Raw genomic sequence first — 14,806 nt, forward strand, 5'->3', positions numbered from 1 at the left:
CACAAGCATGTGGACATAGTTGGATGGTGTTCTTAAATACGTCAAGCCACAAAGACCTATTTTGTCCTCCATCCCCAGAAGGGCATAAATCCACAATGGTGGGAGTCGGAATACATTTACATGACATTACATTTTGGTTTCAAGCCAAGAACATTACCAAAGGAGGCACTGACAGGCAGACTGTTGTCGCCCTTGGGTCTCTGCCAAGGACTGAATTTAAAGGAAAATAGTCACAAGGTATTTTAGTGTGACCCTACTCCTCTTTCTAAATGTTTTTGTTTATAATATGCTGTGAGGCTTAATAAACAACCAGTGAGCCCATTTGTGGCCCCCAAGGCCAGAATTTGCATACACCTCAATCGAATCAATCAAAAGAGTCAACTGAATCGTTTACTGCGATTAATTTATTATACAAGCACTGTATAAAACTTCATGTTATCATTGATGACAGGTGTCCACCACTTAAATCACTAAAGGGGATCTGAGGGTATGTTCCCTCCGACAAAGCCGGAGGTGAAACGACTAAAACGTGTCAATTCCGTCTGTCACATTGGTGTCAGCTCAGGACAAGAACTTCTTTTGGAAAACACCAAATGTCTGTTTTCTCTTAAATCACGCCCCCGTCATCCGATCCGCAGTCGGCTGTGATGTTTCCCTGTGAAGATTTTAATACTGTCACAGCAGTGGGAGATAAGCTAGTGCAGCCAACTGTTACACAAGTGCTGTAGTAAAAAAAAAATGAAATGGAGTCTATTTACATTAGCATGCAAATATTCAAGATTAGAATTTCTAGCAAAACCAACTTTTCTAAATATCTCAGCACAGTACTCACAGTCGTGACTTAAAATTTGAAGGCTTCAATTGTTGGAATTGGACATTTTGAAGGCCTCAAAATTGCACAATTGTGAAAGACTGCATGGCTGAATATACAAGCGGTGCAGTCGTCTAGTTTCTAAAAGGCCAATCTTCAGTCATTAGAGTCACAGTGGGAATGTCACGTGACCAAAGACAGTAAATAGGTGAGTCGTGATGTTCTTATGTTCTTTGACGTCAATTACAGTCCACTGCAGGGGAGGTTCTGCATAAAGTATCAGCCTCTTCGGAAGGCTAAAAAGAAGTGTATTACTCATCTATTTTCACCAACCTAATATCAATTAGATTACAGTGTTGAGAAGACTCATGAATGAATGAATTCTGAAATCCACAAAAAGATGTCTGTCAAAGATGCAAAAAATAAAAAAAGATATAGATACCGGTCAGGAAAATTGTTTAGATTAATAAAGTCTTGATGCAGTTATTTCAAATAAAGGTTATGCCACCAAATTGACACTTTTGCTCCCCCTTGTGTTTGGAGCTTGTCATTACAACGAGAACTGTTGCCGTTCGACTTATTCGGAATATCACATCATATTTATGTTTCAGTCAAGTAAAGCCAACATTGGTGCATGGTTGAAAATATATATATTCAAATAAAATCTTTATTCATTCTATGTCGTAGTACACCACTATACAGTGATTGGAACACATGAACATGGATTTGGTAAAAATATGCGCACTTTTCAAAACCATCGAGTTGCTGGGGCAAAAGGGAAGCAAGGGCGGGATAAAATATGTGCCAGATTGACGTTTTCACTTGCTATGGAGGTTTTATTCTGTACAGAAGGACAATTTGTACAAAATTGATCTAGATATATCACACTACATGAAACAAGGTAAATCATATATACAATATTAAATGAATCCATATGGTACAAGTCACATACAAAAGGACACTTAAGTTATGTTTTAGAAATAAAATGTTAAAATGAAAAGATCTGCAAAAAGACAAGCCAACAAATAGATTTTTATTCACCTCTCTTTGTCCAACGGACCTTCTGTATGCACTAAAAGTAACTCATAAAACCCATAAAAGATCATCTTTCCCAGCAAGCATGGGTTATTCTTTTTTTTTTTTTAGAAACAAAAAAAAAAAAAAAAAATCAAGTTTGGTTGAATGGCATTCCTCCGGAGTAAAAGGTACATGTTTGACATGGTACTTTTCAATTTACAACTTTTTGCATTCAAGCAAATACAGTATTAAATACAGTTAAACGAGCCAAGTCACTATGTCAGTTCGCTGTTCAGCATGCCCCCCCCCCCCCACACTTTTTAGGCTGGGACAGCCCAACTATTTCACCTCCAGGGACGAGACAACTAGCACATCAAATATGACGAAATCAGAACACGCCTGACGCGTTAGTTGAAACAACAGTACTGATTCTCTAATGGACAAACGGTGGTAAAGCAAACAGAAGGTTGACGAGAGGGATTTTTGGTATTTCTATTTTAGTATTAAGTGCATCTATACATAGCTAAATTACTAGAGCTTGATTTGAATAAATTAGAAGCTTTTATTAGTCAATTGTGGAGATATTTGACTCGTTTGTCCAAACGTATCGGGATCTATCTGAAGTCACATTCAGCAGTACCATTGTTTGAACTGAGTGGGCAAGACGGTCGACCGGTTTTCAAACTTTTGCCTATGAACACAACGTATCAAGCGTACATAAACAGTGGCAAAATGGCACATGGAAAAGAAAGAGAGAAAAAAAAAAAAAACAACGGAAAGTGACGGATGTCCACAGGACACCATCATCTTTCCTCGCTGCCTACCTGGACATTGCAAGGCGACTGACAGGCCTGAGTTTGGTCGTTAAGTGTGCTACACTAAAAAGAAAGAAACAAAAAATAAAACCCGCTAATGACCAAAACCAACCAGTTTGAATTGGAGATTAATAAGAAAAACACACAGTCTTGGCACTGACAAGCTGTCCATTAAAAGACGAAAGAAAAAGTGACAACAGGAAAGCGTCATCTTTCCTTTGACCTTTCTTGCCTTCCGTGCGTTAGAGAATAGAAATCCATTCAACTCTTCCTGCAGCTCCACATCCCGACAAAGTATATATGGGAACCTGTCGCCGTATCATTGCTCCCCCCCCCCCCCCTAGGTTCCACAGTTAAGCGTGAGAGGGGCACCGAAGGTCGCGGGAGGGAATGACACGGAAGCAACTCCGTGGGCTAAAAGACACATGGACACAAATGGACGTCCTTCTCCAAAAAAAAAAAAAAAAAAACCTGAGAAAGCAGAAATCTGAATACGGAGCTTCTGTAATGGTCACAGGTCTAGTGTGCTGCACCCAACGGGGCTGCCGGAATGAAAGAGAACTAAGGACATGGGTTTAAAAAACAAAACGACACAGTGACAACAACAAACGATGGATGGGGTGACAGGGTGTCCATGGCCGTGGAGGGGCAGTTGGATCTAGAGTCCGTCGCGGGCGGTCAACATGTCTTCAGCTCTGCGGTGGGTCTCCAAGGCTTTTGTGGTGTAGATGTCCTGAGGCAACTCAGATTTGCGCCGCACCATGGGCCGTTCCTTCCACTGGCCGTGCAGTGGCTGTCGCACAGAGAGAAAGAGAGAGAAAAAAAAAAAAAGGAGTCAAGTCTTCTTTTCCTCATGCTGAACCTCAAAGTTGGAAAACTGCAGCACCGATTGAATTCAAAATGAAGCTCATTTCAAGACGGACTAGCAAGCCTCTGAGCATGAAGCCATAACGTTTTTTACAATAATCTTTTATGCTGAGGCACAAGTCCAAACACAGTATTGTGAGTAATATGTCTGTGTAATATGAATTAGGCAGGAAAATCTGCCCGTTTTGTCAGCTGCCCCTGAGATGAAAATTATTATTTTTAAATTATACTAAAGGCAATATTACTCAAAATGCTGTGTTTAAGATAGGGGGGGCATAAAACAGATTGTAAAAAAATGTTTGAGCGGAAAGCGCAAAAGACTTGAATAGATCTTCAACACCGTGCGCTGTCAATGGGGATCTTTAGCACACAGCCAGATTTTATGCAATTTTGCATATGAAACGCTTTGCCCTCTGTTAAGAAAATATTTTGAATAGAGCAAATGCGGTATCGAAAAAGAATGTCAAGAAAGGAATCGAGACAGAGAGAAGCCAGGTTTACCTGAGTTGCGCCTTCTTCAACTGTCTTTTTTAACCTCTGAACATCTTCTATCAAAGGAACATCCGTCTCCATTGCTACTGGACTATTGAAGTCAGAGGGATCAACAAGCACAGAGAACTGAGTCCAAAAAGAAAAGGGGTGGGGGGGTAGGAGAAAAAACAAAAGGAGGAGGGTGAAAAAAAAAAAAAAGATGTTGAATGGCATGCAGAGAAGAACGGATCAAGAGGTTCGACACAAATGACCAGCTTCATTTTGATATTTAACCACAAGATCCTTATTTGGAGTTGCATTCGTTTCGGAAACAAGCACAACGTAGCAACTACGGACTTACCTCAAACGGAAAAGAAAGCTCTAAAAGCGCTTTGCACATCACAAACTCTCAAAACGTGACATAGGAGGAATCTTTAAAAACCTCAACAATGCTTAGTGTCAATTTGGGGTGTCATTTACCTTGAAATAATCATAGCCAAAAAAAAGGTGCTCATCCCTTTATCTTCACTCAGACTTATTATGAAAAGTAACCAAACGTACTGAAGGCTTTGAAGACCAAGTGCAGTGCAAAAAGGCCCTTAAAAGGAAATGAACCCAAAAGGACATTTTGGCCATGTGCAGCAAGTCACGTTTTTGCATCTCACCTGCGGATTGGACTTGGCGAGGTTCTCGATCTTGATCCAAGCTTCTTCGCGCTCCTTCGACTTGGCCTTCTCTCTATCGGGTCAAACAGTCAGTTCTTATTATCTCGGCGCTTTATAAGGTTGAAAAAGCAAAGACGCCAGTCTGCGCCGCCTACTTGTTTTTCTCGGCTCGGAATTGCTGTGTGCAGTCGTCAAAGAGCTTCTGATTCATCTCCATGAAAAGCTTCAGAGCGTTGTAGATGAGGCCGTGGATGGTCCTGCAGTCGCACACACAGGTTGACTTAATAAAATGGCAGCTATTCCTGGCAAGGCTCAGTTCCGAATACTATAGTATTGTCAATTTGTCACACTCGTGTTCACCATGTGACATTTGCCCGGGCATTGTTTCACACGGGTGTTATGCGGGGGAAGACGCTTAGCGCAGTCCGAGTGCAAATGCATCACTCGGGTGTCAAAAACGAGGAGGAAAAAAAAAAAAAAAAGCCTCTCACTTGTTCCAGTGGGTCTTGGAGTTGCGGTACAGAGCGGGGAACATGATCGGGAGAATCTTGGCCGCGTTGTCGCTGATCAGACTCATGATGTACTCGTTATTCCAGTAGTACAGCGCTCGCTCGGCCACCTAGAGAGTGTACGCCGGATCTCAGCGGGGCGCCACAAGAAATAAGAGGGACTTCCCGGGAGGAGCTCGGCGATACCTGGAAATGCGGGCTGGACACGCATTTGGCCAGCTGGCGGAAGAGAGGCTCCTGCACTTTCACAAACTCGGACGGCTCGATGACGTCCAGAATCTCCTCGAGTTCGTTGAGGAACATCACTTCCTTGGGACTGTGAGTCTTTGGCCAATACTTGAGGAGCGCCATGACCACCTATCAGGGGTACGAGAACAAAGTTACGAATCAGCGGTTTTAAAAATCGACCACAAGACACTCATATACCCAAGGAGAGAGACATACCGGCTCAGTTAGAGTGCTGTCCTTTTCCAAAAACTGCACCACACAGTAAGCCAGCTGCAAAAGAGATAAATATTTTAACACCTGTAGTGCATTTGCTCTCATTTTCCTTTTCAGCACAGCATTCAACTGTTACGTAACAGACAGCAGACACACACACACACACACACACACACACACATACTGTACCTGCGGATGGTAGACACTGAGCGACTTCACTTTGTGTAGAGGTAACAAAACCTTCAACAGGAAAATCTTGTGCTCTTCTTTTAGAGGTAAGGCAAATCCGTTGATAATGCTGCCAAACAAACAAACCCGCTCATGAACATCTCCTGAGCACATATCGACGACAGCCGCCGCATTTCTAAATATTGCGAAATCAATGGAGCAAACCTTCCAAGTATTTCCAGTAGTTCAGCAATACCATTGTGATGCTCCGTCTCATAGATAAACCTGAAAGAGCGAGGGAATATTTTTCAGCGATTGCAAGACCGCTTAGCTCGAGAATGTACAACAAATTGCGCCAACCTATAGAAAATGTTGTTGATCTGCTTTCGGATGTAAGCTCTCAGCCCGAGGAACTTGCCGTAGATCCTGTGAAGAGTCGTTTTGAGGAAGTCCCGCTCTCTGGGATCTTCGCTGTCAAATAGTTCTAGAAGCTTCAATTGGAAAAGAGACAAGGCAGACATTACACAATACATTTTTTTTCTTCTTCTTCAAACTGATTGATTTGCCCATCGTGGTGCCAAGTTGTTTGTCTGCATTGACAAGTGCGTGCGAGGAGCGGATTCTCCTTCCCTTACCTGCATAACAAATTTCTGGTCAATGTATTTCTTTGCTATGTTGGGCTGAAAGTCGGGCGATTCTAAAAACCTAAGGAAAAATTCGTAGACCAGCTGCAAGGGAAGCAGAGAAAAAGCAGAATTAAGAACAAATGACGCCCCGTGCTGCTCATTAACCACTTCTATAACTAATTTAAGTTATTCTCGTTGACTCAATGAAACGAATAACAACCTGGAGGTGTGGCCACGCCGCCTCGAGTGTCGGCTCGTCCTCCTCGGGATCAAATTCAGCTCCCGTCGGATTGGACGAAGGAGGCAGTGTTCGAAACATGTTTACGGCAAACTAGAGGCAGACAGAAATGGAAGAGAGCGTACACATATGGGATTAGACGAGGAAGCGAGCTGTTATGAAACAATTCCTGGACTGGAATGTTATAAATCAGGCTGCGCCTTGAACAGAAAAACCAGACGTCGACACACACAAAGCGGCCGCATAATGAGATTACATTCAATGGTAACTGTTTTTGATTTGTTATACGCCATGCCACATTTGGGATCTGGATCAGGGCATCTTAAAAAGACACAAAAAAATCCATGACTCAGATTGTTTTGTGAATGGATTTGTGCTAATACGAGAGCGGCACAAATGCAACCTTGAAAATCACCAAAACACGCCGATTGGTGACGTATATACGCCCACCCGACAAACATTTTCTATAAGAGGAACCGCAGAAAAGCGGCGACTATTAAATATCATTAAACAACATCGGGCCAGGCGGATGCGCAGGCAGGATACAATTAGCCCGGTGAAAGCGCCAACGTGCCCAACCTATATCTTCTTATCTACCAGTCCAAAGTCAAGTTTTATTTTTAGGCTCCTGTAACTATGGGCTGCAAGGGTTTGCCTGACAATAATGCAGTGTGCCTTTCGCAGTGTCAACTGACTCTCCCCGTGGGCCGCTGTACCCGACCGGGCGATCATGGGACGGTGCAGGTGGCCCATTAAGACACTGCGAGCCTTGTTCGGCGGGGGCTGCAAGGTAAGAGTAAAGCTTGTTGTGCCAGCGCCGCGCGTCAAAGACGCACCGAGTTAAAATAGAAACAAGAAGAAAAGGTCATCCACGTGACTGGCGCCGACTTCAGCAACGGAGCATCTTGTGTTAATAGCGGTGTCTGTGACAAGACATTTCTAAAGACTATCTATGGAAAAGCTGAAATAATGACCACAAGCAACAGACAGACGCTTATGCTCCAAATGTCAAGCTCGGCGCTTCCCTTGTGAGCAGGGAAATCCCTGGCTTGGGAAAAGTCCAGTTATTAGTATTAGCTCATCATTATAGCCGCTCGGTAATGGACAAGTGGCTGATCCTCTATACTTGATTTTTCAAGCAGTTAAGTACACTAGTTCAGATAATTGATTGACATTGTTGGGTGAGCGAATAAAGCGACAAGATGAACTTTGGCCCTAATATGTTTTGGTTTTATTGATGATTATTTTTGGAGGAAAAAAAGATGCGACTGTGCGTTTTTCACTGTCCCAACGGCTCATTTAGCATCTCTTGTGGACACTGCCTCAGTTAAACTAATGTCACTCAAAAGAAAAAGCGAGCCAGCCAGTCGACCCGGATTTTCTGACCGAGTTTCACCCACATCGTCATCTTTGGACATAAACAGACACTTGCCCCGTCCCTGCCTAATCAGCTCTACTGACCATGTGAACCACCTCCGGGTAGATGGGTTCTGTGATGACATTCCTATTGTGGGTGATGTACTCCACCATCTCGCTGAGCGCCGCCCGCTTCACCTCCTTCCATTTCAGGTCACTCAGCGGGTCCGACAGGAAGTCGAAGAGGACGCAGCACTGCCGCAGCTTTTGGATGAAGAGCTTCTCCTGCTCGGCCGGGGCCACATCTGCGGGAAGAGTCCGGGCGGGAGAACGGGGTCAAACATGGCCGACTGACAGGGCATCTCGACATACAGCTGATAAATGAAACGGTCGGGGATGACGGAACAAAGGGAAGCCGTTCCTTAACGAGCGAGAGGGCGAGCTCGAGCTAGGCGCGACTCTCAAGACTGAATACTGAGCGAGATGGAAAGCGGCGAATGAGTCATCAAGATTCAAGTGTTGGCACTATTTGAAACCCAGGCGTGGGGGGCGGATAACGACAGCAAAGAAGAGCCCGGGTAGACATCAAGTGGAAAGATGTGAAGGCGAGAGATTTGGGAAGTGGGTGAACGGTCACGGCACAGTTACTCGGAGCACACGAGAGAAGGGGAAAAAAAATAGCGGTCACTATTAATGGTACGTGGTTATTAGAGCACTTCCTGTTTCACTTCATTTCCATGTGTAAACAAACAAGCAAGTGAACAAATGCCAGGCACAGTAAAAGTTGACGTTGAAAGGCCAAGTCAGGCACTCGAGTCTGATTCTGTTCCGCATCGCTCCTGTTACATAAGTCGTATCCGATTGAGTAATAAACTTTCGGCGCTGTCCTTAAAAATACTTATCGGCTTGTTATGTAACAGGAGAGACTGCATTGTGATGGCAAAACTGACAGGAAGCACAATGTGACTTTTGAATGTAGCCCACAGAGCGCCGTGAGAGCACAATATTTTACCGCGGCGCACAGAACAGCAGAACGCTTTAAATGCCGGATGCATGTGCCCGGGTAAATTTGATGGCTTCATCAACTCATTTACGAGCCTGTCGCGACGCATTACCCAGAGCGGGTTGTGCTTAACCTTAAACAGGACTGCTGATGCCGTTTTTCTTGGAAGGCGCTCTGAACTTTTGAGCCCAAACTCTCCATAGTTGTTTTTTTTCCTCGCTATCTTGCGCTCTTATTTCTCCCCTTTGACCAATTGAGCACTGCGGAGCCTGATTTTAAACAATTTGAATCGGAGCAAAGACATTTTTGTCCGAGGACATGTTGGTTCTTAAATTCACAGGTGGTTAAGCTTTTTATGGCCAAGTGGCTGAGGAGGTGTGAATGGAAACAAAAGGCAGACATTCAGAACACGGCAAAAAGAGATCTGCTTTCAACAAAACAAGCTTACTTTTTTTACAATACAAATTTGAAAAGAACCCTTTGCAAAACATTGCTCGTGTGCAAGGGTCGTAACAATAGAGACAGAGGCTTGTGCGGCTCAATAGAACGTAAATCAATAATTGCCCCGAGTTGCAGCGAAGGCCGCTTCGTCGCAGAGTACAGTGGGGCCTTTCAAAGTCGAGCGAGTCCTTTGTACAAAGTGTGAGAGGGCAAGTCTGGTGTTGCTGCGCCCAAAGAACGAGATGTTCACATATGAGAGTGGGATTGCCAGAAGAATTTCAGGGAGTTAGGTAAGGATTGAAAAAAAACACTCCATTTAAAAAAAAAAAATTTTTTCTCAAGCATAAATCATAGAAACTACTTTTTTTTACAGAGGCAATCCCTGTAAATTTAAAGTACAAACTTGCAATTTCATTCCACGACAGCAATGTTTTGCCAACTTGCACCAATCATTGGCGCTGTCCTCAGTGCAAACAAAACACTGTTGCCAAATTCACTTCCTTGTTTTTGGTACGAAGCAGGCAGGTACGCGCAACTTCAATGTTAAGTCATTGTGGGGTCTAATCAAGAGTTAAAAAAATTTAAAAAAAGAAATCTGTCGTAATGAGTAATGCAGAGAGCTTACATAGTGAAAGATGCACAAAAAGATCTATCCACTCATCTGACAATTCACATAACAGAATATAACTAGACACTGCTTTTCTCCAAAGGTTTTGTGCATTCACAACTCGAGATTGGCCTGTATAGTTTAATATTTAGCTAAAAGCTGCTGGGATAATATCGGGCCTTTTGGGGCACAATAATAATCACAAAAATAGCAAGCAACATCCTTAAAGGACTGAATTATAAACTGCATGTAGCAATGATATGCGTTAACCTACAGATGACGCAAACATAAATCCTTGAGCCTCCAATTAATCAAATCAAAGATCCACCCTGTTTTACAGCTTAGAATAAGTGCGTGGAATTCATAAAACTCTTTCCTCAATATAAACCCCCCCTGATTTTCTACCATTTATTTCTTCTGCCCAGAAAATTCACCGCAAATGTGTTGCACACTTGATTCCTTGACACTTTCGTGGGAGTGAGAAAGTAGAGTGTCCTTGAAATCCATCTGAAGGGAAAAATAAAATCACACACACTACTCTGGACAATTCCTAAACTATAAATTCTAGAAATTCTGTTAAGACACCAAAGATTAAAGTGGAGACCTTCTTAGTTTTATAACATCACTTCCGTTAGCGTCACTGGTCGCTGCTGGGGGATGGGCAAAGACAGTGTAGCTAGCTAGTTAGCTAGCGTATAGGGAAAAAAAGAAAGAGCGTTTATCGTTGCCGCGTCGACTACAAATCGTAAACGGTAGAAGGTTAAGGGGCCTGCGGTACCGATGACTAAACCGGAGCTGATATGTGGTCTTATTTTACGCGGCGGGGCTAGAGTGTAAGCGGTGAAGGAAAACCGGAGCACAGCAACGAACGCGCGCACACATACATACACACACACCTTCCCCCCCTTAATTCCCCGCGACAATACAGGAAGAATAATTCATCCGTACATACCTCTGAAGTGCATTAGGGCCACCGGCTGAAAAGGCCCGTTGGAATTAGGCGCATCCACGACCATTCTGTCTGCAGATTTATTGCATGTCAACATGTAAACCTCAACCAGGAAGGCGATCCACTCAGGGCGAGAGGCCAGCCTCCATTTTAGCACAAAGCAGATCAGAAAATGAAGCTCTCTGCCGCTGGAGGGAACTGGCTACTTTGTGACGTCACATAAACAGGGAAGACGCCCATTGGTTGATTTCGGCGCAATAGCGAAGGGGGCTTCCGCAAGGGGCGAAGACGATTGGCTGAGAAAGAGCAAAGGGGCGGGATATGTGACGATCATTTATTTTTTTATTTGCCCTGGCTCCGCCTCTTAGTTGCTCGTCTCTGGTGACGCTGCTTGCCAGGCAGCCAGGCCCTTGCACACATCAGAGAGCAGAATCGATTTGTGTGTATTCCACACTTTGTCCCAATGGATGGACGGCTATATCATCTGGTTGGAAATTTTGGAGCTACAAATTATTGAATAGTCAAAGCGAACTTTAAAGAAGCAAATACACTATCTTTCCCCCTCTGTCACATCTGCTTCATTTCTGCTCCGTTTGAACACAACTGCACTTGAAACTATGAAATTAAGAAAAACTTGACTTGTATGGCACATACAATAAAAATTGCATTAAAAATTGTGCAGAAATAAATGGCACTTTAACATTCAATGCAAATGTAGTGCACTAAAAAGTTAAATACAACTGAACTGTAACTGCACGTCAATATCAATATAATTTCATAACACCTTCGGTTTGTGCCAATGGAAGAGGGGGAGGGGGGGGGTATTGCACTTCTGCCTTTAAACTGAGTGCGGCAGTCTACAGTAGCTGCAGCTGAGCCATGAGTCACTCATGCTCATGAAACATGCAGTGTTAACCTACTGACTTGTTTGGCGATGACAGAATGCTACATGAAACCATTCAATACATTAGAATGTTGTGTGATAACCTTGGAAAAAAGAAAATATCATTGCACTTGTATGGCTCGTGGGTTAAAATAGTTTGCCCACCCATCAATCAAGTGTGAAATTAAGCAAAATTGTTGACATGTTGACCACTCAGACATTAAAAGTATCTCAGAGACAAGATATTAGTTGCAACATTGTAAATGGGCTTTTATCATGACTTTACTGCCGAGCCCAAGCGGCTCTTTGTGTGGTCACGAGTGTTATTTGTGACCACATTCAAGGCTTTTCCTCCTTATGAATGTGTTGTTGTTATTTTTCCCATCGGGAGGATTTACAGGTCAGATTGTTGCTTGTGTGCCTCCTTTTCACAAAGTGTTTTTAGGACTAAACATTTTCCAAGTTACTTCTATTTTGGACTACATACACAAAAATAAACAAAAAAAAGAAGAGTATAAGTTTCCAGAAAACCACTTAGACCACATCCTACGTGTAATGCCTTGTGTAAACAAAGAAGCTATGAAAAATAGATGTCAATCGTCAAACCTCAACCTGATTGTCTTTCCTTAAGATTGGTCCCAAAACAATAAGCACAAGTGGAGGTAATCAATACCGTGAATTAATACACTGGCGTGCTTGCTGACTTGTATCATTATTTAGATCGCAAAGTGCTTCTGCATAAACGTGGAAGGCCTTTTTAGCTCAGACAAACTGCCAGACTTAGATCAAGTCAGCATTATATTGTGATGGAAATATCCCTTTTGTTCTGCGGCTAAGTCTGGAGATGAGATGCAGCTAGCATCATTTGCATCACAAATAAAGTCAGTGGGTAGCAGCCTATCAATTATGTAGTGCGACCTCAAGGTTAAAAAAAGGTGGTTATGAGGATCTACCTGTGCTATAAATTGTTAATATGATTGCCTTTGTTGATGTAAGCCAAACATGCCATCCCTCAAAAAAAAAGGTCAATAAAAGCCCTCAGAGGAGGAGGAGGATGTGAAACGTGAGATAAGGAGAGAGTGCATATCTAATGAGAATCAAGTACCATGTGGAGAAAACCCATGCATGCTTGAGGACCTGAGGAAGACCTTGTATTGGATTCGATGAGATTGCACAAGTGTGCCTAATAAAGTGACTGGCATACCTGCGAGAGCATCCAGTTTGTGCAGCTCTCTGTTGGTGCTGAGGGCAAAGCACGAAGAGCTGAACCTCTTCTCCCTCCTCACAGCCGTGTGTGACCCCGGCTGCTTTATCCTCATCAGCTGAGTGGTGGGAGGTACTTTTTTATTGGAAGCCTGCGGAAACAAGCAATCAGGGAGAAAGGGCACGAGGTAATTCAATGTTGATAGGAAGGACGGGGAGGAGGCGAGGTGATGTGCTTAAGGGTCAAGTTCCGCTTGCAGTCAGATCGGGTGGTTCTTGACGGGGGGCAATCGGATCGCCGGTTGCGGTGTTGCATCTCTGGACGCAGTTTGAAATGACCTCGAGCGGGGTAGGCTAATCAAGGAGCTGACAGAGCTGTCACACGTGTCAAACACACGCTTGATCAATCATATCTTAAGATGATCGATAGAGCTCCATTGATCCATCCATTTTTTCTATCACACAAGAGCTTTTATTTTTAATTTTATTTATATTATTTTTTATTCATTTTATTATTTTATTTATATTATTTATTTATATTATTTTTTATCCCTAGCAAAGAAGTCTATGAGATGTGTTATACTGGCACACAAGTCCCCATATATGTATGAAGATATGTTTTTTTTTTTAAATATGACATACTGTAATTGCAAATTATGCTGCGACTCTGCCTGATGGAAGTATAAAGTCATAGGATCATGTTGAGATGTCACATGAGAAACTTTCTCAAGAACAAAATATCACTGAACACAGATGGCTGTGAAATGTGCCATGAAAACAATTGTTCCAAAATGATCATTTAAACGAGCCGTAAATATCTGTGGGATGTTTTTCCACGAATACAGGAAAAAAAAATGTCAAACTTGTATCAAATTTAAGACAACCCGAGAAATAACTTTGAAACTGTTGGCAAAAACTGTACACTGTGGTTGACCCGTCATAACTGCAGCTGTGCTATTTTGTATCATGTGCTTTTTGATAATTTATTGCTAAATGTTTTTAATGTTAAGTCTAAAAAAAAAAAAAAAAACACTTACATCATCACTTGCAGGCCCATTTTCACTTGCAGATTTTTTTGCCTTTCCAGACTTTGTGGAGTCCTAAATTAAACACAAAAGCAATTCGACTCAAGTAAGCTGACAACTAAAAAAAAAGATAATAATAAATAGTATACCTTACCTTGTCTTTTTTGCTCTTCTGAGGCATGATGGAGGCTTGTGGAGTGTCAGCAGGTCGGAATCTTCCTATGGACACAAACACTTGAGAAACCAGCACGCATCAGCGTCTGTGTGTGTCTGCGTGACGGAGACCCGAGAATATCCACACACCATGTGACTGATCCCGAGCTGGCTCAAGGCTGCTTGCAGACAAAAGTGGCAACGAATTGCAGTTGAAGTGAAGAAAAAGTCATTTCATGCTGGAAAAAATAGCTGAATAAAAAATAGCCAAAACAAATATGCGGAAGTGGGCTAAGCAGCTGATCGTGCACGTTGGAGGTGACTTGACAAGTTGACACACTTTCGGGGCCGGTTGCTTTATCTATGAAGTGCCACAAGAGGGCGCTATTGAATCAGGAGTAATTGAACGATGTATGCAAAGCGACAGAACAGCACTATGCTCATTGGCGAATATTTTAACTTAAAAGCATATATGTGACTAAAAAGAACAAAAATATATAGGTATAATTAAAGCAAGAATAAATACAAAAAGAAAATAAATGTGGAAATAAATAAAAA

At 42.7% G+C, this 14,806-nt stretch overlaps 2 protein-coding genes across 3 annotated transcripts; both read right to left on the minus strand.

The window, feature by feature from the left end:
• Nucleotides 1–1,460: 1,460 nt before the first annotated feature.
• On the minus strand, nt 1,461–11,183 carry ppp2r5ca (protein phosphatase 2, regulatory subunit B', gamma a). Its single transcript, XM_061301031.1, has 14 exons — nt 10,988–11,183; nt 8,090–8,289; nt 6,611–6,721; nt 6,400–6,492; nt 6,125–6,255; nt 5,990–6,049; nt 5,786–5,894; nt 5,600–5,653; nt 5,342–5,512; nt 5,138–5,265; nt 4,802–4,903; nt 4,647–4,719; nt 4,012–4,128; nt 1,461–3,436 (listed from the first exon to the last, which is right to left on the minus strand). Exons 1-14 carry the CDS (start codon nt 11,079–11,081, stop codon nt 3,302–3,304), a joined length of 1,578 nt encoding a protein of 525 aa, XP_061157015.1. The 5' UTR covers nt 11,082–11,183; the 3' UTR covers nt 1,461–3,301.
• A 1,631-nt stretch (nt 11,184–12,814) lies between these two features.
• Nucleotides 12,815–14,587, minus strand: LOC133169115 (serine/threonine-protein phosphatase 2A 56 kDa regulatory subunit delta isoform-like). Of its 2 annotated transcripts, none has more exons than XM_061301034.1 (4): nt 14,399–14,587; nt 14,250–14,310; nt 14,108–14,170; nt 12,815–13,222 (listed from the first exon to the last, which is right to left on the minus strand). In XM_061301034.1, the coding sequence occupies exons 2-4, from the start codon at nt 14,274–14,276 to the stop codon at nt 12,965–12,967; spliced, it is 348 nt and encodes a 115-aa protein (XP_061157018.1). In that variant the 5' UTR covers nt 14,277–14,310; nt 14,399–14,587; the 3' UTR covers nt 12,815–12,964. The 2 variants fall into 2 exon arrangements, with proteins under 2 accessions (XP_061157018.1, XP_061157017.1); XM_061301033.1 differs by having other exon boundaries at nt 14,250–14,314.
• Between the last annotated feature and the right edge of the window lie 219 nt (nt 14,588–14,806).

The sequence above is a fragment of the Syngnathus typhle genome, linkage group LG16, assembly GCF_033458585.1.
Source record: "Syngnathus typhle isolate RoL2023-S1 ecotype Sweden linkage group LG16, RoL_Styp_1.0, whole genome shotgun sequence".
NCBI classification, from domain to species: Eukaryota; Metazoa; Chordata; class Actinopteri; order Syngnathiformes; family Syngnathidae; genus Syngnathus; species Syngnathus typhle.

What these genes read in the sequence shown, in the direction of transcription:
- ppp2r5ca (XM_061301031.1), bottom strand. Translation starts at nt 11,081, where the DNA reads ATGTTGACATGCAATAAATCTGCAGACAGAATGGTCGTGGATGCGCCT. An exon ending in TCCAAGACCCACTGGAACAA is followed by an intron (nt 4,904 to 5,137) that starts GTGAGAGGCTTT and finishes GTGCGACTGCAG; the next exon opens with GACCATCCACGGCCTCATCT. An exon ending in TCGCCAAGTCCAATCCGCAG is followed by an intron (nt 4,129 to 4,646) that starts GTGAGATGCAAA and finishes TTTTGGACTCAG; the next exon opens with TTCTCTGTGCTTGTTGATCC.
- LOC133169115 (XM_061301034.1), bottom strand. Translation starts at nt 14,276, where the DNA reads ATGCCTCAGAAGAGCAAAAAAGACAAG. An exon ending in AGAAGAGCAAAAAAGACAAG is followed by an intron (nt 14,171 to 14,249) that starts GTAAGGTATACT and finishes TGTTTAATTTAG; the next exon opens with GACTCCACAAAGTCTGGAAA. An exon ending in ATGGGCCTGCAAGTGATGAT is followed by an intron (nt 13,223 to 14,107) that starts GTAAGTGTTTTT and finishes TTGTTTCCGCAG; the next exon opens with GCTTCCAATAAAAAAGTACC.